Source organism: Lepidochelys kempii, chromosome 1 (assembly GCF_965140285.1).
Source record: "Lepidochelys kempii isolate rLepKem1 chromosome 1, rLepKem1.hap1, whole genome shotgun sequence".
Classification (NCBI taxonomy): domain Eukaryota; kingdom Metazoa; phylum Chordata; order Testudines; family Cheloniidae; genus Lepidochelys; species Lepidochelys kempii.
Genome location: NC_136380.1, coordinates 332832941 through 332859743, shown reverse-complemented (window position 1 = coordinate 332859743; position 26803 = coordinate 332832941). Strand labels below are relative to the sequence as shown.

The following is a 26803-nucleotide window of genomic DNA, read 5'->3' as shown; positions in this document are numbered from 1 at the left end:
GTGTTCTCTCAGCAGGTTCCTACCCTTTCAGCTCCCTTAACGATGGTCCAAGAAAAGGTATCTGTCTCTTAGCTAATCCTACAGCTCTGTCTTTTACTCTGTTCATTACTTTTAGCTGTTTTTAATTCTGTGAAATTTTTGTGTGAAGAGACCCATTGCTGATTATTTAAGGAGTTATGCTCATCTCCTTAAATAATTTCAAATTAGACTTCAGATGACTTTTCCAGAAAGTTCCTTAAGTATGTCCTGTATCTTTTTCAAACATTTGCATGAGCTTTGGCAACATATTGAGGTTGACCCTTCTGTCTTTTTTTGTGCTTCTCTGCTCATGCCTAATATTTTGCTAAAGTGTTTTAGTGAACTTCTTTCTTCTAACTTTTACTTTCTTAGACTTACTTCATACCAAACTTTTTTTAACTCTACAGTTGCTCACATAGTGAACTATCCGATTATTCAGAATCTACGATATGGACATTTTTACTTGCGGGGGGGCGTAAATCTATACATGCTTTGAAAAGTAATGGAAGACGGGAGAGATTCCAGAAGACTGGAAGAGGGCAAATATAGTGCCCATCTATAAAAAGGGAAATAAGGACAACCCAGGGAATTGCAGACCAGTCAGCTTAACTTCTGTACCCAGAAAGATAATGGAGCAAATAATTCAGCAATGAATTTGCAAACATCTAGAAGATAATAAGTTGATAAGTAACAGTCAGCATGGATTTGTCAGGAACAAATCATGGCAAACAAACCCAATAGCTTTCTTTGACAGGGTAACAAGCTTTGTGGATAGTGGGAAACTAGTAGACATGGTAGATCTTGACTTAAGTAAGGCTTTTCATACTGTCTCGCGTGACCTTCTCATAAACAAACTGGGAAAATGCACCCTAGATGGAGCTACTATAAGGTGGGTGCAAAACTGTTGGGAAAACCATTCCCAGAGAGTCATTATCAGTGGTTCACAGTCATGCCGGAAGGACGTAATGAGTGGGGTCCCGTAGGGATCAGTTCTGGGTCCGGTTCAATATCTTCATCACTGATTTAGATCAGGGCGGGCAAACTTTTTGGCCTGAGGGCCGCATCGGGTTTTGGAAATTGTATGGAGGGCCGGTTAGGCTGTGCCTCCCCAAACAGCCAGGTGTGGCCCGGCCCCTTCCTCCTATCTCCGCCCCCACCTGCTTCTCGCCCTCTGACAGCCCTCCACCGGGACTCCTGCCCCATTCAACCCCCCCCCCCCCCGTTCCCTGATGGGCCCCCCTGGGCCCCCCTGCCCCCCCCCACTCCCTGTCCCCTGACTGCCTCTGGAACCCCTGCCCCTGACTGTCTCCTGCCACCCCATCCAACGCCCCCCTCCTTCCTGACTGCCCCACCGGGACCCTGCCCCCTTCAAACCCCCACATTCCCCATCCTCTGACTACCCCGACCCCATCCACACCCCCACCCCCTGACTACCACCCCCGAACTCCCCTGCTCTCTATTAACCCCCCCCCCGCTCCTGGCCCCCTTACTGCACTGCCTGGAGCACCACCCGGCTGAAGCCAGCCATGCCAGCGTGCAGCACAGAGACCGGTTCAGGCCGGGCTCTGCAGCTGCACTGCCCTAGGAGCTCGCAACCCCACCACCCAGAGCATTGCGCCGGCAGCACAGTGAGCTGAGGCTCCGGGCGAGGGGCCAGGGACTAGCCTCCTGGGCCAGGAGCTCAGGGGCCAGGCAGGAGGGTCCCGTGGGCTGGATATGGCCCGCGGCCCGTAGTTTGCTCACCTCTGATTTAGATAATGGCATAGAGCAGTGGTGGGCAATCTGTGGGCCGCATGAAGCCCATCAGGGTAATTTGATTGCAGGCTGTGAAATATTGTGCTGGCATTGACCATCTGCAGGCACGGCCCCGTGCAGCTCCCAGCGGCTGCAGTTTGCCTGTTGCAAAAAAAGTGAACATCGTTCTGGGATGTATTAGCAGGAGTGTCATAAGCGAGAAGTAATTCTTCCGCTCTACTCTGATTAGGCCTCAACTGGAGTATTGTGTCCAGTTCTGGGCACCACATTTCAGGAAAGATGTGGACAAATTAGAGAGAGTCTAGAGAAGAGCGACAAAAATGATTAAAGGTCTAGAAAACCTGAGCTGTGAGGGAAGATTGAAAAAATTGGGTTTGTTTAGTCTGGAGAAGAGAAGACTGAGGGGCTATGATAACAGTTTTCAAGTACATAAAAGGTTGTTACAAGGAGGAGGGAGGAAAATAGTTTTTCTTAACCTGTGAGGATAGGACAAAATGCAATGGGCTTAAATTGCAGCAAGGGAGGTTTAGGTTGGACATTAAGAAAAACGTCCTAACTGTTAGGGTGGTTTTGCACTGGAATAAATCGCCTAGGGAGGTTGTGGAATCTCCATCACTAGAGATTTTTAAGAGCAGGTGTCACGGTTCCTCCCCCACTCTGAACTCTAGGGTACAGATGTGGGGACCTGCATGAAAAACCTCCTAAGCTTATCTTTACCGGCTTAGGTCCAAACTTCCCCAAGGTACAAAATATTACCCCCGTTATCCTTGGACTGGCCGCTACCACCACCAAACTAATACTGGTTACTGGGGAAGAGCTGTTTGGACGCGTCCTTCCCCCCAAAATACTTCCCAAAACCTTGCACCCCACTTCCTGGACAAGGTTTGGTAAAAAGCCTCACCAATTTGCCTAGGTGACTACAGACCCAGACCACCCTTGGATCTTAAGAACAATGAACAATCCTTCCAACACTTGCACCCCACCTTTTCTGGGAAATGTTGGATAAAAAGCCTCACCAATTTGCCTAGGTGACTACAGACCCAGACCCTTGGATCTTAAGAACAATGAACAATCCTTCCAACACTTGCACCCCCCCTTTTCTGGGAAATGTTGGATAAAAAGCCTCACCAATTTGCATAGGTGACCACAGACCCAAACCCTTGGATCTGAGAACAATGAAAAAGCATTCAGTGTTTTACAAGAAGACTTTTAATAAAAAATAGAAGTAAATAGAAATAAAGAAATCCCCCCTGTAAAATCAGGATGGTAGATATCTTACAGGGTAATTAGATTCAAAACATAGAGAACCCCTCTAGGCAAAACCTTAAGTTACAAAAAAGATACACAGACAGAAATAGTTATTCTATTCAGCACAATTCTTTTCTCAGCCATTTAAAGAAATCATAATCTAACACATACCTAGCTAGATTACTTACTAAAAGTTCTAAGACTCCATTCCTGTTCTGTCCCCGGCCAAGACGACTACAGACAGACACAGACCCTTTGTTTCTCTCCCTCCTCCCAGCTTTTGAAAGTATCTTGTCTCCTCATTGGTCATTTTGGTCAGGTGCCAGCGAGGTTACCTTTAGCTTCTTAACCCTTTACAGGTGAGAGGAGCTTTCCCCTGGCCAGGAGGGATTTCAAAGGGGTTTACCCTTCCCTTTATATTTATGACAGCAGGTTAGACAAACACCTCTCAGGAATGGTCTAGATCACGGGTCGGCAGCCTTTCAGAAGTGGTCTTCATTTATTCACTTTAATTTAAGGTTTTGTGTGCCAGTAATGCATTTTAACATTTTTTAGAAGGTCTCTCTCTATAAGTCTATATATTATCTAACTAAACTGTTGTTGTATGTAAACTAAACAAGGTTTTCAAAATGTTTAAGAAGCTTCATTTAAAATTAAATTAAAATACTGATCTTATGCCACCGGCCCGCTCAGCCCGCTGCCAGCCTGGGGTTCCATTCACCTCAGCCGGCAGCAGGCTGAGCAGGGCCCTGGCTGGCAAGGGGCCGGCAGCCTGAATTCCAGACTGGCAACGGGCTGAGCAGGGCCCTGGCTGGCAAGGAGTCAGCAGCCAGAACACCAGACTGGCAGCGGGCTGAGTGGCTCAGCCCGCTGCCGGTCTGGGATTCAGTCCGCAGGCTCCTTCCAGACAGGGTCCCAGCTGCCGGCCCCACTCAGCCCGCTGCTGGTCTGGGATCCCGGCCCTGACCACATAGAGTGGGTACCTACCTTCTCCCTAGTTCTAGCCCATTCTCTTCCTCTCTCTCTGCACTGAGCTGAAGGTGGGAGTGCACTGAGCACTGGGCTGGGGGTTGGGGTGTAGGGTCTGGCCAGGAGGTAAAATGAGGGTTGGGGCAGGAGGTCTGGGAGTGGAGTGCTTACCTGGGCAGCTCCCATTTGGTGTCAGGGGTAGGGGTGGGAATGTAGGGGTTGCAAGAGTCAGGACATGAGGTGTACGGGGGACTGGGTATGTGTGTGGGGGATGCAGTAGTCAGGGCAGGGGGTTGGGAGGTGTGAGGGGGTGCAGGAGTCAGGGCAAGAGCTGTGGGGGAGCTGGGTATTTGTGTGGGGGGTGCTGGAGTCAGAGCTCGGGTCGTGTGGGGTGCAGGGGTCAGGGCAGGAGGCTGGGGTGTGTGTGGGGTACAGGGGTCAGGGCAGAGGGCTGGGGTGTGTGGGGATTCAGGGGTCAGGGCAGGGGGCTGGGGTGTGCAGGGGTCAGGGCAGAGGGCTGGGAGAGTGTGTGGGGAGGTGCAGGGGTCAGGCCTGTGGGCTGGGGTCATGGGGGTGCTCCCAGCCCCCCTACCCTGAGCAGCTCAAGGCAGGGGGCTGGAAGGGATATGCACTGATTCCGTCCCACGGCCCTGTCTCCACCTCTTCTCCGCCTCCTCCCCAAAGCAGCAAGCCCATTGCAGCTCTGCTTCTCCCTCTCGCTAGCAAGGGCCATCAGCTGATCGGCAGCAGGGAGGGAGAGGAGGAGGGGCAGGAACCCAGCACGCTGGGGGAAGAGGCGGGGGGCCCTTGCCTACTCTGCAGCAGCTGCTGGCAGGACCAAGCTTCTTCACCCTGCCCAGGGAAAGGGGAGGGGGGTGGAGAAGAGCGGGCCGGGACGGGCAGGATTTTTAATGGCATGCTGCTGCCTGCCGGGGTCCCAGCGTGGGTTTGGCAGCGGGCTGAGCGGGGCTTGCGGCTGGGACCCGGCAGGCAGCAGCGTGCCATTAAAAATCAGCTCGCGTGCCATCTTTGGCACGCGTGCCATCAGTTGCCGACTCCTGCTCTAGATAATACTTATTCCTGCCATGAGTTTAGGGGACTGGACTAGATGACCTCTCAAGGTCCCTTCCAGTCCTATGATTCTGTGTTCCATATGTAACTTGTGGGATTTGTATTTGGTTTGGTATATCTACTGGTTTTCTGTTTGTGTATTTCAGTGCAAACAGTCAGAGTATAAAGCAACAATTAACATCAGCATGAAATGATGAGTTAAAGTTTCTACAGAGTGTTAAACATCTAGGGTACTAAATATTACTATTAACAACACTGAAGGCTGTAAAATTGAGGAGGGGATAGGGCAACAGCCAGGAGTATGCTGCAAACAGTACTAGAATCGGACTAGGGACAGCTGAAGACAGGAATGCATTATGAGATGGAATCAGAATTCAGGTGAAGGCTGTATATGGTACACAACAAAGACATGAGGATCAGTTAAAGAACTCAAATTCATAACTATCCAAATTCAATTGGCTTTCATGTTGTTTTTATAGCTAAATACCAGTGAAGTACTTTGAGAATTTAAGTATCAGAGGGGTAGCCGTGTTAGTCTATAAGGTGCCACAAAACTCTTTGCCGCTTTTACAGATCCAGACTAACAGACGTATTGGAGCATAAGCTTTCGTGGGTGAATACCCACTTCACTGGATGCATCTGTGGGTGAATACACACTTCGTCGATGCATCCGACGAAGTGGGTATTCACCCATGAAAGCTTATGCTCCAATACGTCTGTTAGTCTATAAGGTGCCACGGGACTCTTTGCCGCTTTTTGAGAATTTAGCAGTTTGTATTTGCTAGGGATCTGGTCCATGAATCATAGGGGAAAAAAAAAGGGAGTTCTGCCATTTTTTTCAGTAGAAGCAGGATTGGGCTCTAGACTGGAGCTTTGGTTTGACATGTATCTGTTGCATATCCTAATTTATCCGAAATGCTTTGGGCTGGAAACCTCACAAGATCAGACATTCTCAGTAGATGTTCAGCAAAACTGGGCATACTTTTTTCAGATTGCATTACATCTGGTTGAATACCTCAGTACAACCAGTTCCAAGGAAGACAGGGAATTGTGTTTTTGTTTTGTTTTATAATAAAAATAATCTAATGGATCTTTTCTGAACTTCCAAAAAAGTTTAAATTTGGTTTTAGATTAAGTAACAATTTATTTTATTCAGACCAAGTCATCCACTCGTGGTATAGACTATCAATCACCCCACTACCAAAGCCAAAGACACTTTAGCAAAATATTAGGCATGAGCAGAGAGGCAGAAAAAGAAAGACAGAAGGGTCAACCACAAAATGTTCCAAAGCTCATGCAAATGTTAGAAAGAGACACAGAAACTTTCTGGAAAAGTCAGTTGAAGTCTCGTTTCAAATTGTTGAAGGAGTTGAGCAATGGGACTCTTCACATAAAGATTTCACAGAATTAAAAACAGTTAAAATTTGATGAACACAAGATGTATGTAGTGCTGAAACAGGTAGTCACATTCAAAAAGTCATATTTCAGGAGTAGGCATAAAAAATGACTGATGGTGCTACTTTATGGTCATATTTGGCCCAGAATCTTGGAGTGAGAACCACACAGGACAAGATGATGTACCCCCATCCCATGTGACCCCTTACTTCCCTCAGCAGGCCCTCTGTGTTTTGGGTTATATTGTGGTGAGGAGAGCAAACTCCATGAGTGTGCGTGCAGAGGCTGGGAATGGCTGGAGCTTTGACTCTGCCTCACCAACAAACCAGTTAGCTCAGCAAATCCTGACTGGAATTTGCTTGCTACTATTAAGTATATGATAAATAATGATGCCAGGGCATCTTGAGCTGAATATAGTAAGGGTACAGAATGGTGACCCACAGCCTTTACTTTTCTGTCTCCTTATGGTGCACCATGCTTTTGTCAGTGTGCCCAAATGGCTTACACAATCTGGCCTGGAAAATGTAAAGCACTCTGGACTTGGTGAGAAAGGGAATGAGTAGACCTGTGAGTGAGAGCCAGGAGGAAGATAGCTGGCTGCCAGGACAGGCAGTGCCAGCATAAAAGATATCGCCAGTGAAGCAGGCAATGCTTTTATCTCCAGTGCATAGGAATTGGTTTTAATTATGTAAAATGTATCATGAAGAGAACTTCATCAATCTTCCTAGTTACGTCATGACTGTCCCAACTCAGATCTGCAGAGAATTATCTTGCACTTTAGTGGATATACTGTCCTGTGTGGTTGGGAAAACATGTTGTGATTTCCGTAGTATGGTTGGTTAAGTTGAGCTGTATGGGAGTAAACTGTGACTCTCAGAGATGAGATGGTGATTCTTCTATGGCTATGGTGTATTAATCCTGAGGCGAACTGCTCTACAGTTAGCTAGAATAAAGGGACGACAGAGTGTGGCTGGTTAGAGTGGGTCTGTAGTCTCTCCATAATGTAAAGTGTTGAGCCTTTGAATGACACTACAGAATCAAGATCTAAACTTGCTATTGAGTTTTGCCCAAGAAAGTTTTTAACAATGGACTTCAAAGGGGAAATTGTCTCACACAACTTTGTACATCATTAGGCTTTGTGCAGGGAATGCTGTTTTTGTTTTGGACAATGGGATCCACCAATCCCAGGTGGCTGCTGGGCTTCACCGGAGACCTTTGTAGCTGCTGTTCCAGGCTACAAACTGAAAAACGGCCTGCAGGTGGTGAGTGTGCGCCACTATGCATGGGGTTGTTTCTACGGGATCCATATAAGTTTTGGACCGGTAGCCCCTCCATATTGACCTATATGGGATCAGCATAAAACTCCCTCTCAGTGGTGTAAATGTTTAGATGTGCCAACTACTGCACCTCTGCTTCACCATCTCTGAGAATAAGGGTCATGCATCTTGGTATTCACACCTGGGGTAGTTTCACCAATAATTAACACCTTTCAAAAGTTCTCATTTCTCTCTCTCTCAAGTCCATTTTGTCCAAACACCAGGATAATCTTACACATCAAAGGAACATAGCATCCTTGTTTACCTGCTCTTGAAATTCCTCTGTGTACATTCCTCTACATTCATCTTTACAAAGGAGGCAGTTTGTGCTCCGTCTGCACTTGCCTGTCTTAGAACTCCTACAGTTACTGTGTAAATGTCTAGCTCTAGCACCTTTTCCCAGTGTAGTCTGAATTGCTGATAAGCTGCTGTCTAGTCAGGTATAATTGCTGCTGCGATTTAGTACTTTCATATCAGCTCTCCTTTGATTGCTGCTATATAGTTTTAATTTGGTTGAAAATGATCTCATTCCTCAAAGTCATTGCTCAACATCAGTTGTCCTGTTTTTCAGCTGTGGAAATCACGCCTATGAATTTTAGTCTCCTGCACTCAGACTACATTTCCACTGGCTGTTAGGAAAACCGTGCTTAATCTTTTGTTATTTAAGTAAGCACACTCCTAGCTTTTGATGCACCATTTAAAATTAACAAAAAGGTTCTTGCTTGCAAACATATTATTTACTATACTGTTGGGAGAGGAAAAACACAACCTAATAGATCAACATTTTTATTGTACTCTTTATGTGGTTTGCTTTGGAAGATGGCATGTTTTAGTTAGCTTCTATTTTTAAAATCAAGATTTTCAACATGTACAGTAAATTCAGCTAGCTAAAGTTCCACTTTGATTGTTGGGAAAGATAAGGACATTGCATGTGTCTCTTGAAAAATAAATAGATTAAATCCTGAATTTCTACCTGGATGACTTCAATATCCAATTTTAAACCTTGAAAAGAATTGTTTCTGATAAGCCCTAAATTCTCAATGCTTTTATGTTAGGGCTGTTGAATAACTGCAGTTAACTTACGCAATTAAGTAAAAAAAAAAACTAATCATAGATTAAAAACATTAATCACGAATAATCGCAGTTTTAATCGCACTTGTAAACAATAGAATACCAGTTGAAATTTATTAAATATTTTGGATGTTTTCTACATTTTCATATATATTGTATTCTGTGTTGTAATTAAAATCAAAGTGTATATTATTTTTATTACATATATTTGCACTGCAAAAATGATAAAAAAATAGAAATAGTATTTTTCAGTTCACCTTATAGAAGTACTGTAGTGCAATCTCTGTTGTGAAAGTGCAATTTACCAATGTAGATTTTTTTGTTACATAACTGCACTCAAAAGCAAAATAATGTTCAGCCAATCGCTCAGACAAAACAAGTTTTCAGGTGACATTGTAAACAAGAAGCAGATAGTATTAATTCCTGCAAATATAAACAAACTTGTTTTGTCTGAGCGATTGCCTGAACAAGAAGCAGGACTGAGTGGACTTGAACTCTCTAAAATTTTACTTTTTATTTATTTTTGAATGCACTTTTTTGTACATAATTCTACATTTCTAAGTTCAACTTTCATGATAAAGAGTTTGCACTACAGTACTTGTGTTAGGTGAACAGAAAAGTATTATTTCTTTTGTTTTTTTACAGTGCAAATACTTATCAAAAATAAATACAAAGTGAGCACCTTACACTTTGTATTCTGTGTTGTAATTGAAATCAATATATTTGAAAATGTAGAAAACGTCCAAAAATATTTAAATAAATGGTATTCTATTGTTTAACAGTGTGATTAATCATGATTAATTTTTAATTGCTTGACAGCCCTATTTTATATACATTATTGGAATACAGTCTGTTCCTAAGCATTAGTGATAGCAATTACCATATTGTATGACTTATTTCAGGCCCATTCCTACAAATATGTATGTGAGTAATTTTAAACAGACATGTGGACCCACCGAACTCAGTGGGACTATTCACATGAGCAAAGTGACTCTGTGCATACAAAATCTCAGGTTTCAGACATTTCTAGCAGGACATCAATGATCTAGGGATAGTTTCATCTTTTAAACTGGGACTTCACTAAACTGTGTTTTGCCACAGATTTCCTACATAATCTTCATCAAATTACATACAAACTTTCTAAAGTGACCATTGATTTTTGTTCATTCTTTTGAAACTTGTTTCCTTAAACTTCTCTGCCTCTATTTTTCCATCTGTAAAATAGTGTTGTGAGTTTTACTTCATTAATATTTTTCAGGGCCACATATTGCACTTATGAATACCATGGAAATGTCTATAAATAAATAAACCACTTGTCCGTGAGTTTAGCATCAAACTTTCCTTGACAGCTACAGATTATAAAATGCTGACATATTTGAAATTGTTCCAGGAAAAAAACAGTTTCTATTCTGATTTATTGCTAATTGCTGTATCCCTATCAATTTCTATTTTTAACAAAAAAGAAAAAAATACGTAGTTTTTCAATAGTGTATTACTAAATGATTTCTTAGCCCTCAAAATATTTCCTTGAGTATCACTACCAAATAAAATAATTTGTGGCTAATAATAAACTAGGTGTGGGAATGACATTCTATTTTTTGATACAAGTAATACATCTGTTGTTATGAAGAGCCACCTAGGTTTAGGTGTAGACTGGAATATTTGGTTCTATTCAGAGGACTGCCAGAGTTTTGCCAGTGACTCACTTTGTGATCTTAAGCAAGCTACTTAGGGCAACGTTCTCAAAATTAAAATTAAACTTTAGACAATCAACTTTTAAGTACTTGCACCAAATGCCTTTCTGCCTTAGGTTTACCTATTGGCCAACTGGTAATGATGCCTAGCTCATAAGGAGCTTTCATTGGACCTGTTTGGGGATTTTACATCAGGAAACATTCAGACAGAAAATGCCCTTTTTGTAAAAATTGAAAGTGTCATCTTGAGTTTCTCAACTGGAAAATATGGAAAAAATTGAAATGGTTGAAACATCGCATGTCAACGTTTTTTAAGCTAAAAATTGTGGGTTTTCATTTTGAAGTGACTTTAATTTAGAAATTAATTTATACTAAAAAAGGCTTTTTAAAAAAGAAAGAGGTCAAACTAAAAACAGAAATTATCCAAATAAAATAGTTCAGGGTTTTTTTGGTGGTTGTTTTCCAATTTTTTTTTAGATTTCAACTTTGTCCCAATTTGGGATGAGAAAAAATGTCAAAATCTCATGGGTGGGGAAAACTGTTTCTTGCCCAGGCCTATTTAACATTGAGTTCTCTCTTTTCTGTTATTGTGATACTCTTCAACACATAAAAAAAGAGCTAGAATGTCACTTTAGCACTAAGTCTGCAACTGTGATCAAGAGCAAAATGTTCAAAAACCACTTAAATGACTTAGGAGCCCACATCTTATTTCCAAAAGTGACGCAGACACTTCAGAGCCCAATTCCCATGTAACCCATTAGTTATGGGAACGACACATCTCATGAGACTTAGGCTTTTGAGCCCCAGATCCATAAAGGTATGTAGGCCTTGCTCCACTCAGCCTTGCAGCCTAGTGGAATCTTCAGGTCCAAATTAGGTGCCCGGACACCCTATAATATTCACAGAGAGAGTAGGATGCCTAAGAAAGTGATCCTCAAAGCCAGCTAGCTGAGGGCGTGCCACCTAAGCTAGCCAGGAGTGAAATGCTGAGGAGCACAGTGGGGAGATGTCTGCTTACAAACTTATCTAAGTCAAGCCAGCCGCTTAAGTAGCCCATATCCTACCAGCTGAAATTGTGTCTCTCTGCATCTCAGTCTGTCTCCCGTTCATGTGCAATACCTCTCTCATGCTCACTCTGTTTACATATGCCCCCAGCTGCTTTGTGCAGGTTCTGTGCTGCCCCTACACATAATGGGCATCCTGCCTCCCGCCATCCTGCTGCAAAGTCTGAAGGGTGTCAATCAGGCCTTAGCCATGCTTCAAGATTGGGTCCCACTGTCAAGTTAGGCCTAGTTTCAAGACCTCTGGGACTTTGGCTTGAGCGAGGGTGCCGAGGTGCTTGTTAACTTTGGGGCAGTGTCAGGGCTGAGGTGGCCTTGTGATTAATGACTGGCAGAAACTTAGGCACTTTTATAGGCTTTGGCAGCAGCTGAGCAGCAATTTTGAGACTGTCATTGGTGCCTAAATAGCAGATTTAGGTGCCTAAATGCATCCAAGGCTTAGAATCTGAGTGCCTAAGTCCTTTTTGGAAATGGGACTTAAGGTGCTTATTGTAAAGGTTACCCTAGGCCTTATTTGAGCCGTGAAAGTAGAAATAGATCATTGCTCCCTCCTATGACTATTTAAGGGCTAACCATAATCTAACCTGCTGTAAGTAAGCAGCTGCAATATACTTTTAAACAGCCCTAGTACTTGCATAGCTTTATGACTGCTAAATATATGTATTGTATATTAACAATTCTTCATTGACATTTTATGTAATGCAATTTTTCAGCTGCTAGAAAATTGCTAAATACATGTAGAAGGTTGTGACAAAAGTGTAAATGGTTTTACTCTGTGTGTGTGTGTATGTGTGTGTGTGTTCACGTGAGTGTGAGTGTGGGACTATATGCCCAGTACATGCTACAGTAAAATTCTGAATAAAATCACATGCTTCTGTCTACTGCAACCTCTTGATAAAGCTCTGGCAAAAAGAATGATCACATAAACTAAAAAACACATTCTGCTCTGAATTCAATCACTGATAATTATTAAAACAATTTGTTAGACAATGTAGACAAGTCTGACCCTAAGCACCCCTGTATGGTCTGTATTGCAGCCTAGAATGTGACAAAAAGTTAAACCTAAGAATATGGTTGGCGGACCACTTGCCTCAGGAGGTGGGAAGATGATCTTTCCATCTGCAGAATGGTCAATCTGTCATATTCCATGAGCACTTCATTATTTTAAAATATATATTGAATTATTTTCAGTGCTTTTAATGTTGTTCTATTCATCTTAAATATTTGTTTAAATTAACTATTGCATGCCAAAAAGAGAGTAGATTATTAAAAACAGTGAATCAAGCTTTTACATTTAGGTAATTGTTTTGCAGAGGGTTTTTTTTCTTGATTTGTAATATCTCGATTTAATATAAAACTACAGCATGCTATCAAATTTTTAAAAAGTCTTAATAGGATAATGTTTATTTGAATAATTATTAGGGCTGGTCAAATAATTTATTATAAACTACTTATGTGTCTTTTAGTCCTTGATTTCTGTTTGTATATTGCTCTTGAAGAGATCCCAATTTGTATAAATTTGTTCATTATACTGAGTTGTACAGTGAACGATCTATGCAAGCAAATTTCACCCTACGGATAGTTTGCAGATTATTAGATATTCACACATTATTTGATATTCATTATTCATCTAAAGTCAAGTGGTATTCTTACAGGTCCTTGATTGGCTGGCCTATCCATTATTTATTTTTGAACCCACCTGAATCTAGCAATATTGTACCATGAAATGAATTTAGTTTTTTGATTGACTGGATCGTGGCTCCAGGTTTGAAATTCACTTTTCTTAGAATGTACATGAGAACAAAACTTTGCGTGTAGAAGTGTTCATGAGAACTCAGACCAAAAAAGATTACAATCATGGTGTAACTGGATGCACTCACCTCATGCGATCACCCCCTGGCTGGGTGTGTGTGTCTGCAATTCTCTCAGCTTATGGTGACCCCTGTTGGCTGTTTCTCAGGTGGGTTTCTGTGTCTCAGTCCTCTGGCCCAGTCACACGCAGTTCATGGGTACCCAAACATATTAGACCCCGTCCAGGGTAACAGGGCCTGTCTCAATGGCCTCTGTCCTGTCCTTATATGTAGCCCTAACTCTGGGCTCCGTGCTCAGTCAGTCCTTTAATTTCAGCCCCTTCTGAACTGCCTTTCAAAACCATTTCTCCTCTCTCTTATGGAGCCGTCTCCTTTGATCCCAGCCCTCCAGCTGAGCCACCACCCAATATTAGTTCATTAGATCTCCCTCCGGGGTATATCAAAGTTCAGTATTGTTGACCCTCTTCAGGGTATTCAGTCCCTTCTCTGAAACTAGTTCAACTTCCTCCTCAGGGAGCCTGTGGCTGGTGGGGGGACCCAGGCCCACCCACTACTCCATGCCCCAACCCAGGGACCCTATAAATAGCAGCCATCTGCTGCTTTTCTGTAAGTCTGCTGCTGTTGTTGCGACTGTTCCCTGGGCCGCTTCCCATGTGGACCCTTCACCTTCACCCTTACCTAAGGGCAATCTTTTTTTGAGTCCCAGCAGCTAGCCAGGAGCTCCTTCTTGCTCCCCCGGTCCCTGCCAGGCACTGCTCTGTCCCTGCTACTGTGGCTCTTTCAGCCAGCCAGGAACACCATACTTGCTCTTCCAGCTCCAGGCAGTAACTGAACTTCTCTAGCCCTGCAGCCCCTTTTATATGAGTCTGCTGGTCCCTGATTTGCTGCTCCCCTACAGCTCCTCTGTAGGCCACCTGGAGGACTCACCTCAGCATGGTGCCTCTGGGCCTAGTACACCCCATCACACATGGTCAAACCTAAATCTTATTTGAATTTCCATAAATTTTGAAAATGTTTCTCACTCTAAACCCAGCTCATATAATTGGGTGTTAATTGTTTTCAGGGGTGGATTTGAGGGGTAGAGGATTGCATGTAATAATCATAAAACTTGAAGCCCTATCTGAGAATAACATTTGTGTGGCAAATCTATTTTAAAAAGCCAAAACAAACAAACAAACAAAAAACCCAACAACAACAACAACAAAAAAACCCAACCCTGTGATTTAACAGCAGGTAACTCTGAAAATTCTGGGCACATAAAATTTGCCTTGATACTTATTTCATTTAAAAGGAGAAGACACTTTAATGGTGGTGATATTACATAATGGCTTATTCTAATAATATTTTTCATTAATGCATAAATGTGTCAATTAAAGGATACTGTGAAAATTACCACACATGCCATTCCCAAGCAAAAGATTTGGATATGATCTTATGTTTCTCTTTATTTAATTAATAAAACATATTTGAGATTTAAAAACTAAATAATAGACACATCAATATATTATATGAATAAGTGCATTAGGAATTCTAAAGTAGTGCTATTTATTATCTCCATGTTTGTGGACTTATAATAATGAGGGGTAAGCCATTTTGGCTAAAACGAGAACCACTGAGAATTCTAAACTCTACATTCAATCTGAACTCAAATTGTATTGAAAAAAGTTTATTTGTTTATTCATTTCATAAGCTTTGTATTTCTTGGCTCTAGCAGCGTATGGATATGTGAGGATAAAAACAACTCTTGAGGCATCCAAATGGAGCCAGGGCTCTGGAAATTTCTCAATTCTTTGCTTTCAAAATTTCCAGTTTTTGTCTTGTGACCAAAGAAGTTTACTTCTTTTTTGTTCCACACATGATTTGGATTACTCAAACTACCAAACAATTGGAGGGGTACCTATCAATAGCCTCTGAAAATCATTTTATTTCCAGAACAGACTGTAAATATATATGTTTAAGCTGTATTTTAAACGATTACAAGGTAGCCTTTAGAATTTCCTTTTCTGATGCAGCATGTTGCATGATTTGTAGTAAAAGTATACAGATTCTACCTGTCTCTTGGTGTAAGGTTGCCTGTCTCTGTGGTATGTGAGCACTCAGAATGTATTAAATATCTACGTAGCTAGCTTTTGTCAGACTACATAGAAGTCACTGTGGTTTACTCATATGCTTAAAGTCAGGGACATGCTGAAGTGTCTTGCTGAATTAGGGCGTAAGGACTGGATCTTGCAAACTCTTGCTCCTGATATTTATTGTTGTTGTAATATATTATTCATATTGTGACTGTGCCAAGAAAGTCAAGACAGGTTTTGGTCCCACTGTACTAAGCTTTGTACTAACACCTATGAAGAAAGGACCTGAAATAATTTCCAGTCATAGGCCTTAATCCTGCAATTGATTGGGACGCAGACATACCTGCACAGGCCCCATTGAAATCAAACAGGGCAAGGTAAATTGCAAGATCAGGGCCTAGGAAGTCAATGGCACATTTCTCCTGAGTAAGCAAAACATGCATGAAAAAGATTTGCAGAACTGGCCCAATTTCAGACAAACCATATAATTCAGGCCATATCCGATGAAGTGAGCTGTAGCTCACGAAAGCTCATGCTCAAATAAATTGGTTAGTCTCTAAGGTGCCACAAGTACTCCTTTTCTTTTTGCAAAGACAGACTAACACGGCTGTTACTCTGACATCTGTATGAGTGTATCTGTATCTACTGGATTATCACTGGAAAAACTTCCTTGAAAACATGGTTATGAATGAATGGCCTGATGAAGAAGGGGAAGCAAGGAATTCCAAGCTGTATCTGTTAGCATGGTAGAAGCCATCAAGATGAGTGGATCAGAAATGCAAAATGAGCATATAGGAGGCTGTGGTGGAAGGAGCATAGCAGTGAGATGAGGACAAAATAAAGCAGTGGTTTTCAACCTTTTGTCATGTATGGACCTCTAACAATCTTGCATGTAGGTGCGGACCCCTTTGGGAATCTTAGGCATAGTCTGCAGATCCCCAGAGGACCACGGCTCACAGGTTGAATGCCACTGTTCTGTGGTAATGACAACCTTTCATGGACCCCATAGACAGTCTGTGGACCCCTGGGGTGTCCGTAGACCACAGGTTGAAAGCCACTGAAATAAAGAAAGATGTTGGTAAGAATTAAGTGAGGCAGGAGCTTGAAACTGAAGATGGAAAATTTGTGCAAGGCATGAAGACTTCTATGGGAAGAGACAAAGAAGAGAGTGACACAGAATAGCACCATTTACTCCTCTAAATTCATAACACCATTTTTATGATTGAATTCTTTCTCCTACATCCAGTCTGTGATGTTACTCATAAATAAGGAAGTTTTGCAGCCATACAAAACATATTCTCTAGGCAGCAGAAACATGTGACAGTATTAGGTATGTCAATCCCTGTCCATGCCACACAAGCACAACAGGTTTCTGCAACTATAATTTGTCTTTGGTTTGAATTTGCATCTGTTTAGCAGCTAATAAAGCTAATTCTAGCTGTCATAGCATACATCTACCCTGTGCCATTTGGCACCTGTGTTAAATCTTTTATGATACTTCAAGAGTAACTTTCTGGGTGTGCAGCTCTAAATAATCTGCCAAAAGAGAACAATTCAAGAGTAATTTTTTTGTTTGTTTCAGTTATATGGTATTTTTCAAACTACAGTTCTATTTTTCAGGCCATCTGTTGCTAACAGCTACAAGAAGCAGGAATCAAAAATATTTTAATGTATTTATGGAAGGAATTCTTGGCTTATCACCCTCTTAATGCAGTCTACTGGATTTTTGCTGGAATACAGCATGAACAGAGATCTTAACATTATAAGAAAATTTTATAGCAGAGGGGGGAAAAAATCTACTCGCCTTCCTGTTACTATCATGATGAAAGAGCAAATTATATTTTACTTCTCTATCTAAAACAAACTAAACTTAAAAGTAATCAAAACCTCAACCCGCTCTCCACAGAGGAGTGGGAAAAAGTTTTCTGAAGGTGTTTGTCTATATCTGTAGTCGGTAGGTTTGTTTTCTATATATGTCTCTCAGTGCCACCCATTACCATACTATCTGAGCACCTTTTGCGCCTGAATGAATTTGCATTCACGACAAGCTGGGTGAAGTTGGGAAGATAGTATCTCTAGTTTACATATGGGTTACTGAGTCACATAGGCCCAGATCAACACAGGGACTTAGGTGCCTAAACCCCAGATTTAGGTGCCACTGCAATCCACAAAACCCCCATTTGAATGCTGCTTAACCCTGCCTAAACTCACTAAGCCCCTACATTTTCACTGTAAAAGTCTTTATATGCTTACATTTCTGTCTCTGGGCATACATGCAATCTCTCACTCTAGGCATCTGGAAGCCTAAGACCCAGCATAATTTTCAAACCAGAGAAAGGTAGGTGTTCTCCCACCTATCTCACCTGCAGATTGTGGTCCTTTCAAAATTCAGCTGGAGGAGTTTGTGGTGTCTTTCTTATAATCTTTAACCACTGGTTAGAGCACTCACTCAGGGTGTGGGAGACCAGGTTCTAGTCCCCGTTGACCTGATAAGGAGAAAAGGATTTCAATACAGTCTCCTGCCTCTCTGGCAAGCACCCTAACCACTGAGCTATGAGAGATTCTGATGAAGGTTTCCACATTCTCTTCTGTTGAAGCTGTTCCACTGTGGAAAAATAATTAAACAGTCATTAGGTTCAAGATGAGTGAGAATGACTCTGTTGCCAGGTGGTCAGGGCATTCACCTGGGTGGTGAGAGACAAGGGGCCAGTCCTCTTACTCCTATGACCATTTAGTTATGTTTCCAAAGTGTAATAACTTCAACAGGAGAGACTGAGGGAGAGCCATATCAGAATATCCCTTAGCCCACTGGTTAGGGCACTTGCCTCAGAGGTGATAGGATTTGAATAGGAATCTTTCTTCTCATCAGGCAGAGGAGGGGAAATGAATCCAAGTCTCCTACCTTCCAAGAGTGTTTTAATCACTGGGCTGAAAGTTATAAGGGAAACACCACTGTTTCTTCCTCCAGCATTTCTTGCAAGAACAGCTGAGACACCCAAGTGTGCCTCATACTGAGAGGGATTCCCAGCTGTGGATCACAAGCAGAGACAGACACCTACCTACAGCACAGTCTTAGACACCTAACTTCTTGGGAAGAGTGGGATTTAGGATACACCATTCTCATTGGTATCTCCCTTTGGTTAGTTTAGGCTGCTCCCCTCTCATTGGCATTTCCCATTGCTTAGCTTAGGTATCTCCCTGCCTAACATGCTGTTTTTTGTGGATACCATTCTTAAGCACCTATCTCTCCCCATGCAATGCATGGGGAGGTAGGCACCTAACCCAGGGTTTGTGGATTCCAGTGATTTTTCAAAGTGCCTAAAAGTTAGGTGTTGTAATCAATATATAAGTGTCTTTGTGGTTCCAGGTCATAGAGTTCAAGGGCCTGATTGTTGGGTGGGGGGGAATGGGGAGGTAGGGATGAAGTCCCCAGTTTACTTCAGATCAAGCAGTAAGCAACTTGGCCAAGGTCACAAAGAAGGATTATGGCAGAATCCACATTTCCTGAATCCTAACTAAATGCGTTAGTCACAACATCCACTGTCCTCTATTCTGCTTCTGAACTGTGCGTGCATGGGGAAAAATGTATTTCTTAAAGTTAATGTCCTAAACTGGTACAAATATGAATTGAAAGGAGAAATGGATGGTATCTGCTAAACAGGGCAGGGAGAAATTGGTCTGGAGATTTATTTCCGAGAAATAAGTGAGAGATTTTGCTGAATGTCAGTGGTAGTAAGAATGTAATTCAATAAGTGTAGGCCGAGTTCAAATAGATGGAAAATTAATCTTCAGCTTCTGTCTCCTGTGGGATTTTCCTGTGCCATTATTGATTGCATTTCAAGCTCCTGCCTCAGGAGAGAAATTGGTTGGAGTTAGATTTTAATTGTATTCACAAGCTACATTGGATTACTTTCCTTCACAATATATGTGCTTTGTGGTATGTTTGTGAAAACAAAGTTGGTCTGGATATTAAAAATGTACCCAATACGTTTTAGTCTATTGATAGAAACATAATTCTTAGTTTTCTCATTGTTATTGTGTGATTAATATGTTAATGGGAATACACTGGGTTTTTTTCAGTCTTGGACAGTGTTACTCTGAGTCTAGGTTATTCTAATTCAGATATATTTTTCAGGGGGAACTGGTAAATTCCTATTAATTACTGAGAAACCGTCATGACAACTGGATTTTGTCAATTAGTGGCTAGGAGTGAAATTCACCCAGTTTGGAAGGACCCAGGCACCATTTAAACCACTTGGTGCCTGTAGATTGTGGAGGGGATATAGGCAAATGTGTTGAGAATGGGGTCTGGGTTGTACCCATTGTCATCACAGTGGCTCTCTATGCCAGCCCAGAAAAGGTCAAAAGTAGGCACTTGAAGGCAGGCTGCTGGTGCATTTTATATGAAACCTTTGGGCCCAGTCCCTTGCATCAGGGGGCCACAGAGACAGTGGATGAACTCTCAGATCTACATAGTTCTCCCTTTGGGTCCATGGAGCATAGACAGAAAAAATCAGACACCCTGACTTGATGATCTCTACAGCAAGAATTCTCATCTGGGGGAGGAGTGCTGGGAGAGTTTCAGAGGGTCTTTGGGGCTAGAGTTTGTGTGAAAGCATAAGGCCTCTGTGTGATAGCTCAACGTGGGGATGGACCTGCAACCTCTTCTCCATGCCAGGCGGGTGGGGTGTGGGCAAGCTAACACCCTCTCTTTCCCAAAAGAATAATAGGAGGAACAAAGAGAGATTACCTCGCCCAGAGAGCCCTCTGGGATATGTGCCTTCCCCTTCTTGGCAAGAGGCAATCATCTGAGCCTGTATTTGCAATCAAATATTCTAATATACCTTACCAGAACTGAACTGAATCCTTGCAGAAAAGAGATTGCAGAGATTCATGTTCAGACGAATATGGAGTTTTCATAATCCTTCCAGTCAAATATGAAAGCTCGCTCTTGGGAGCACTACTTTTATGGAAAACAGACTATAGTGAAGCTTTGAAATAAATAAACCCCGCAAACTCAAAACAAATAATCTTTGTTGAGAAATAGAGAGGAAACACTACATGGTTCTGGCATTTTGTAGTGGTAATGTGGCTTGACGGCCCCCAGCATTCTTTTCTGAGCATGTCAACATAGAGTTTGAGACTGTTAGTGCTAATCTCCAAAATAAATGACAGTGCTAAGTATTTTTGGTGATTTGTTTAATTGAATGGTTTGCAGGCACGAGAGATATTTTCTCACATCCACAACCTGTTGTTGGGATCTCATTTACAGCATTAGTCTAGCTCATTAGTTGGACAGCATGAGGCCAGAAAATAACTTATGAGCACCACACCAAAATTTGCTAAATATTAGGTGGCATTTCAGACATGGAAACACTTACACTGCCCTGTAATTGAATTGAAAAGCAAGAATTATGGTAAAACATTAATTGGGCCAAATTACATTGTGTCTAGAGCAATGTTAATGTTCCATCATTTTGAACCATACACAAATACAGACGTCTATAAAAAAATCACTGTTTTTTTAATCTAGTATGATCATTTAAAATCAAGATATAACACCAAGAACTTCTTACTGAGACTATGGTTGCCTTGATATTTGGTTGAGTATGATTCCACCACCTCCCTAGGTAACGCATTCCAGTGCTTCAACACCCTCCTAGTGAAAAAGTTTTTCCTAATATCCAACCTAAAACCTCCACCACTGCAACTTGAGACCATTATTCCTTGTTCTGTCATCTGCTACCACTGAGAATAGTCTAGAACCATCCTCTTTGGAACCCCCTTTCAGGTAGCTGAAAGCAGCTGTCATATCTCCCCTCATTCTTCTCTTCTGCAGACTAAACAATCCCAGTTCCCTCAGCCTCTCCTCGTAAGTCATGTGTTCCAGTCCCCTAATCATTTTTGTTGTCCTCCGCTGGATGCTTTCCAATTTTTCCACATCCTTCTTGAAGTGTGGGGCCCCAAACTGGACACAGAACTCCAGATGAAGCCTCACCAATGTCAAATAGAGGGGAACGATCACGTCCCTCGATCTGCTGGCAATGTCCCTACTTATACATCCCAAAATGCCATTAGTCTTCTTGGCAACAAGGGCACACTGCTGACTCATATCCAGCTTCTCGTCCACTTGTAACCCCTAGGTCCTTTTCTACAGAACTGCTGCCTAGCCATTCGGTCCCTAGTCTGTAGCGGTGCATGGGATTCTTCCGTCCTAAGTGCAGAACTCTGCACTTGTCCTTGTTGAACCTCATCAGATTTCTTTTGGTCCCATCCTCCAATTTGTCTAGGTCCCTCCGTATCCTATCCCTACCCTTCAGCGTATCTACCACTCCTCCCAGTTTAGTGATAGAGTGGACAGAAATGCATCACTAATAATCTAGACAGTTATGTTTGACTGGTTAAGATCTTTATTATTCTTAAAGACATTGCAAAATCAGTGTCTTTGTGTATAATACTCAAAATAACAATATAGTGACAGTTTATTTTTATATTTATTATTTCTGTTCCAAGTAGTTAACTGTTATGGTAAGTTAAACAAAAATCCTGTGAATATTTATATCATTTTCCTTTCCGTTTTGTCTCTTGTTATAGGCCAAACAAGCCATTTATGTAAAGTCTACTTATGAAAGAAATGTACATTGTTGTAGCAATTTAGGATTTGCAATCTGCAAGATAATTTCATGATAGGAATATGGAAATAAATCGTATTTACACTTTTCCACCTACAGCTTTAGAATGAGCTTGTAGCTCTGATTATGAATAAGTGCCATGCAATAAAATTAAATGCTCTTGCGTTGCATTTTTTTTGTGTATGTGTTTTACTTGTATATATTAAATATGCATCTGGGAGTATAGTGCTGGTTTTACCTTTTCTTTATGTCAGTTTTAATTCTACTGAGTTTAATGGGGGATCTCTTGGTTAAAACCAGTGTAAGGGAGGATAATGTGTGTGTGATAGTGTGTGTGTGTGTGTGTGTGAGAGAGAGAGAGACATATACGCACATCTAGCTATTAGAGAAAGTTTGAGTCTATTCTGTGCCAAGAGGCAAATATGAATACAATTGTTCTTAACATACATTTTAATATTTTGTCCTTTGAATGTCTTTCCTTTAAAGTCTGAAAAGAATGAGACTGAAACTGGAAGCCAGAGAATCAGACCAGTGTTTGAAGAAGATGCTGTTTTTGGGCGACAAATATCTTACCAGCATGCAGCAGTCCACATACCAACAGATATTTATGAAGGCTGTAAGTAGCATGTGAACACATGGTTTTATAATTATAATAAGTGTATTATGTGCACCCCATTCATAAAAGCAAATAGATAAGTGTGCCTATTTTTCATTTGTGTTTATATCTCTCTGAATGCTTTTCTTTTAAAGAGCTTCATATATGGTACATTAGGCATGATATTCATATTACAAGCTAGAAAAAGCCTTATTTAGTTAGACTATCAACTATCAGCGAGAGGTAAAGATCTGCTGAGAGAAGATCTGAATTTGGGAAACAGATCAGGGAGCAGGAACTGTGAAAGTAAATTCTTGTAAAAAGAAAAGGAGACTAACAAATTTATTTGAGCATAAGCTGTAGCTCACGAAACTTATGCTCAAATAAATTAGTTAGTCTCTAAGGTGCCACAAGTCCTCCTTTTCTTTTTGAGGATACAGACTAAAATGGCTGCTACTCTGAAACCTGTAAATTCTTGTGAATGTCCTAATTTTCTCATCCATTCAGTCTTTGTGCTGTTTTCTCATTTAATCCAAACTATTCTCGACAGCTCTTCCTTAGATGGTTTCAGCCTCAGGCAGAGATGAGCACTGAAAACATCTGAAGTATTCCAAAAGCATATACAGTTCACTGAAATTGCATGCTGTTCAAGATGGTAGTACTTACACTGCGTGTAGCTTATATGAAGCACTTTTTGGTGGACCAGACCTTTAGCAGAGAGCATTGAATGAGTTCTCTTCAAACTGAGCCAGTACAGGAAACAATAGCGCTCAAGTTTCCAAGTAAGTAATCACAGCAACCCAATATTCAGTATTAAATTGTCTCTCAAAATAGAAATATTTTCTTGTCTGAAACTTCATAAAAAGGTACAATATGAAGTAGGAAGACAGACAAGAGATGCTACACGCACATAGAAATGCCTGAAAAATTATGAGAGGAGGGATGTCTCTTTTAGTTCTGTAGTTAGGACTACTCATTTTTATTCTGCAGACTTTTCTAGTCTGCCAAAATCTCATCAACAGGGATGAGACTCTAATCTGACCTGTATTTTTTTAAAATTCAAAGACATCATTGTGTGTCTGCATCTCTAAATGACAAAGGAGTGAAAATGACAATGTCAACAGGATTGGGGAGGGGGGAATCATAGTGACTGGTATTCCTCATATGGTTGTCGGAACGACACAGATTTAGAGGATTATTCTGGGATTCTGACTTTAATAAAGGCTGATGTTCATTTTAATTGAAGGATTAAAGTGAAAACAACAGCCATTTCCTTTCCTTATTTTTAGAGCTTCTTACATTTAGCTGCTAAAATCTTATGAGAAATCATATGGTTCCCATAACTGGGAGGCTAATTTTTTTAATGCTCTATGAATTGAGATGTGATTCAAGGCCATAGGAATATTTAAAGGGTCTGGATTTGTGTTAAGGTTCTAGGCAGGATTTGTAAAAGGCAAGTATATCCCATAGAAATATTTCTAAAGTAATTTTACTAGCAAATTGTCTGTTTAATCTAAAGTGAAAAACTTGTCACTTCCATAGCACAGGTACAACTTTCGTACTTAATTAAATGGATCTAAAAGATTAAAATGAAAACACTTTATAAGAGAGGACTGTTTCATAACTTGTGGTGGATGTGGTTCATAAGAAATTCATTATTTTTTGACGTTGACCATCACATTAAGTGCCAGAATAAACTGCCTGGTGATATGACTTTTGATTTAGATTCAGAGAAGAGAAAGTCTTCAAATCTGTTAGATTTCTCTGTCGTCTCCCCTCCGCCCCTCCCCCCGCCCACACACACACTTGCTACAGGGTAATAACTTGCTACAGGGTAATAACTTTTAACTTTGACTTATAAAGTTACAAATTATCTTTGGGCCCCAACTTGTAAAAAAATCATAACTCTTGCAAGTTACAGATTACATATTTAATGAGCACGGAAAACAGCACCAGATTTATTTTTTTGTGGCAAAAGACTGTAACATCTGGAATCTAGCAAACAAGTTTGGATAGTCATGTATCAACAAATACTGTTTTTACGCTAGGATGTAATTCTTTATCAAAAGCAAATTTCTTCAACAACAAGAACATTTTCTTTTTTGTCCATAACCCAACGGAGAGTGATAACGTATTTTCAAACTGATGTTAATTCATCATCTTGCTGAACAGTGCTTTTCAACATACTGACTCAGCTTTTGGTCCCCAGTACATAACAAATAGTCGTACAGTTTGAGAACAGTTTGATTGGCAGCTCCTTGACCACACTAGACTGCTGTGGGCTGTCTAAAGGCGCTATTTCAGTGAATACCTCTGAAAAACAGTGGGTGAGACATAATTTACAAGCTTTAGAGTCTGAGATCAAATATTTTTTTGTAAATGAATTATAGCTTGGAAAACAGGGTTATGTTTTTTTAATGTTTTATTTTTTCTTATATATCCGGGGGGTGTGGGGGTGGGAGATATAGAATTGGAATTTTAGATCTCACAGAACAATCTTGAGGATAACTCCCTTGAATGCTCTACTCTCAATTGAGATTTGCCTGTGCAGATCTCGTCTCTTGACATACCCTGCACTTGGCATCACAAGCTAGAAACAATGGTATTGAGGGCCAGGTACATTTCTCCTTATGGGACTGAATATTCACTGACGTCTTTGGACCACAGCTTCACCTATCTTCAGTTCCTTTCTTGATGCCTAAAGTATGGGCTTTAAAATCACAGATTCCTCACCACTGATATTTATATTGGCTTCCTCGTTTTACAATCAGCCCTGCATCGGGGTGGTACATAACTGCATCTCCCCAGGAGCAGACTGGAGAACAAATTTGTGACTGACAAGAATTACAATTCACTCCTGTTGGTGTGGAGAGGGAGTAAGTTTTATGCCATCTCTTTTTGTGGAAAAGCTTACTCCTTGCTATGTGATGTGGGGCACATCCAGGTCTCCTGGTCACTGCTTGCCATTCTACATCCCTTCCCTGCACACATGCTTGTAGAAGGGAATAAAAGGCAAGTGGTCTGTGCTCTTGTACCTGTACCGGGAATCACAGTCTGAATGGGGTCAAGCAGGAACATAAGGGGAGCCTTAATCTCCATTTCTTGCCTGCATGGCAGAGTATGGACTGGAAGTCTTGCCAAAAGGGAGGTCTTGGGTCAGCCTGGCTAAAACTGACACAAGCCAGGCCTATAATCTTAGGTCTCAAGATAAAATCAAAATTCTGTTCAAAACGAAAAGGGCCCTGGAATCAATTTTCTGTTACAGGGTTTGGGAAATTGACATGCATCTCCTGTTAACAATTACATACTTTTCATGTCTAATTCCTTATACAAGGCACTGGAACTTTACTCTTCTCCTCTCTAAGCAACTGCAAGCCAAATCAGAGACAAACTTCAGCATAAGGCAAGTAAGGTCAGTTGCTCTCACAGTTTGCAGCAAATGGCAAATTGTGTGAGTCAATGGTAGCTCCAGTTAAACATCTGTACTGGTGTCACTACAGACTTTGGAAAAGGTGCTCGATGAGGTACCAATGCAGATACTTTTTATAGGGTTCAGAGTAGCAGCCGTGTTAGTCTGTATTCGCAAAAAGAAAAGGAGGACTTGTGGCACCTTAGAGACTAACCAATTTATCTGAGCATAAGCTTTCGTGAGCTACAGCTCACTTCATCGGACGCATTCAGTGGAAAATACTATTTCCCCATGTTTATTTCACCCCCCAACCCCCACTGTTCCTCAGACGTTCTTGTCAACTGTTGGAAATGGCCCACCTTGATTATCACTACAAAAGGTTCCCCTTCCATCCCCCCCCCCCCCCCGCACCCCGCTCTCCTGCTGGTAATATCTCACCTTAAGTGATCACTCTCCTTACAGTGTGTATGGTAAAACCCATTGTTTCATGTTCTCTATGTATATAAGTTTCCCCACTGTATTTTCCACTGAATGCATCCGATGAAGTGAGCTGTAGCTCACGAAAGCTTATGCTCAAATAAATTTGTTAGTCTCTAAGGTGCCACAAGTACTCCTTTTCTTTTTGCAATACTTTTTGTAGTCTTTCCTGCTTCAGTTGTTATAAATGACAGGTTTCAGAGTAACAG

At 41.4% G+C, this 26803-nt stretch overlaps 1 protein-coding gene across 3 annotated transcripts in view; it reads left to right on the top strand.

Moving 5' to 3' along the window:
* CACNA2D1 (calcium voltage-gated channel auxiliary subunit alpha2delta 1) overlaps nt 1-26803 on the top strand; it is a 683749-nt gene that overhangs the window by 373942 nt on the left and 283004 nt on the right. For all 3 annotated transcript variants that reach the window (XM_073328631.2, XM_073328632.2, XM_073328633.2), the window contains exon 6: nt 22600-22729. In XM_073328631.2, the coding sequence (XP_073184732.1) occupies nt 22600-22729 (130 nt within the window). The remainder of the gene's footprint in view (nt 1-22599; nt 22730-26803) is intronic.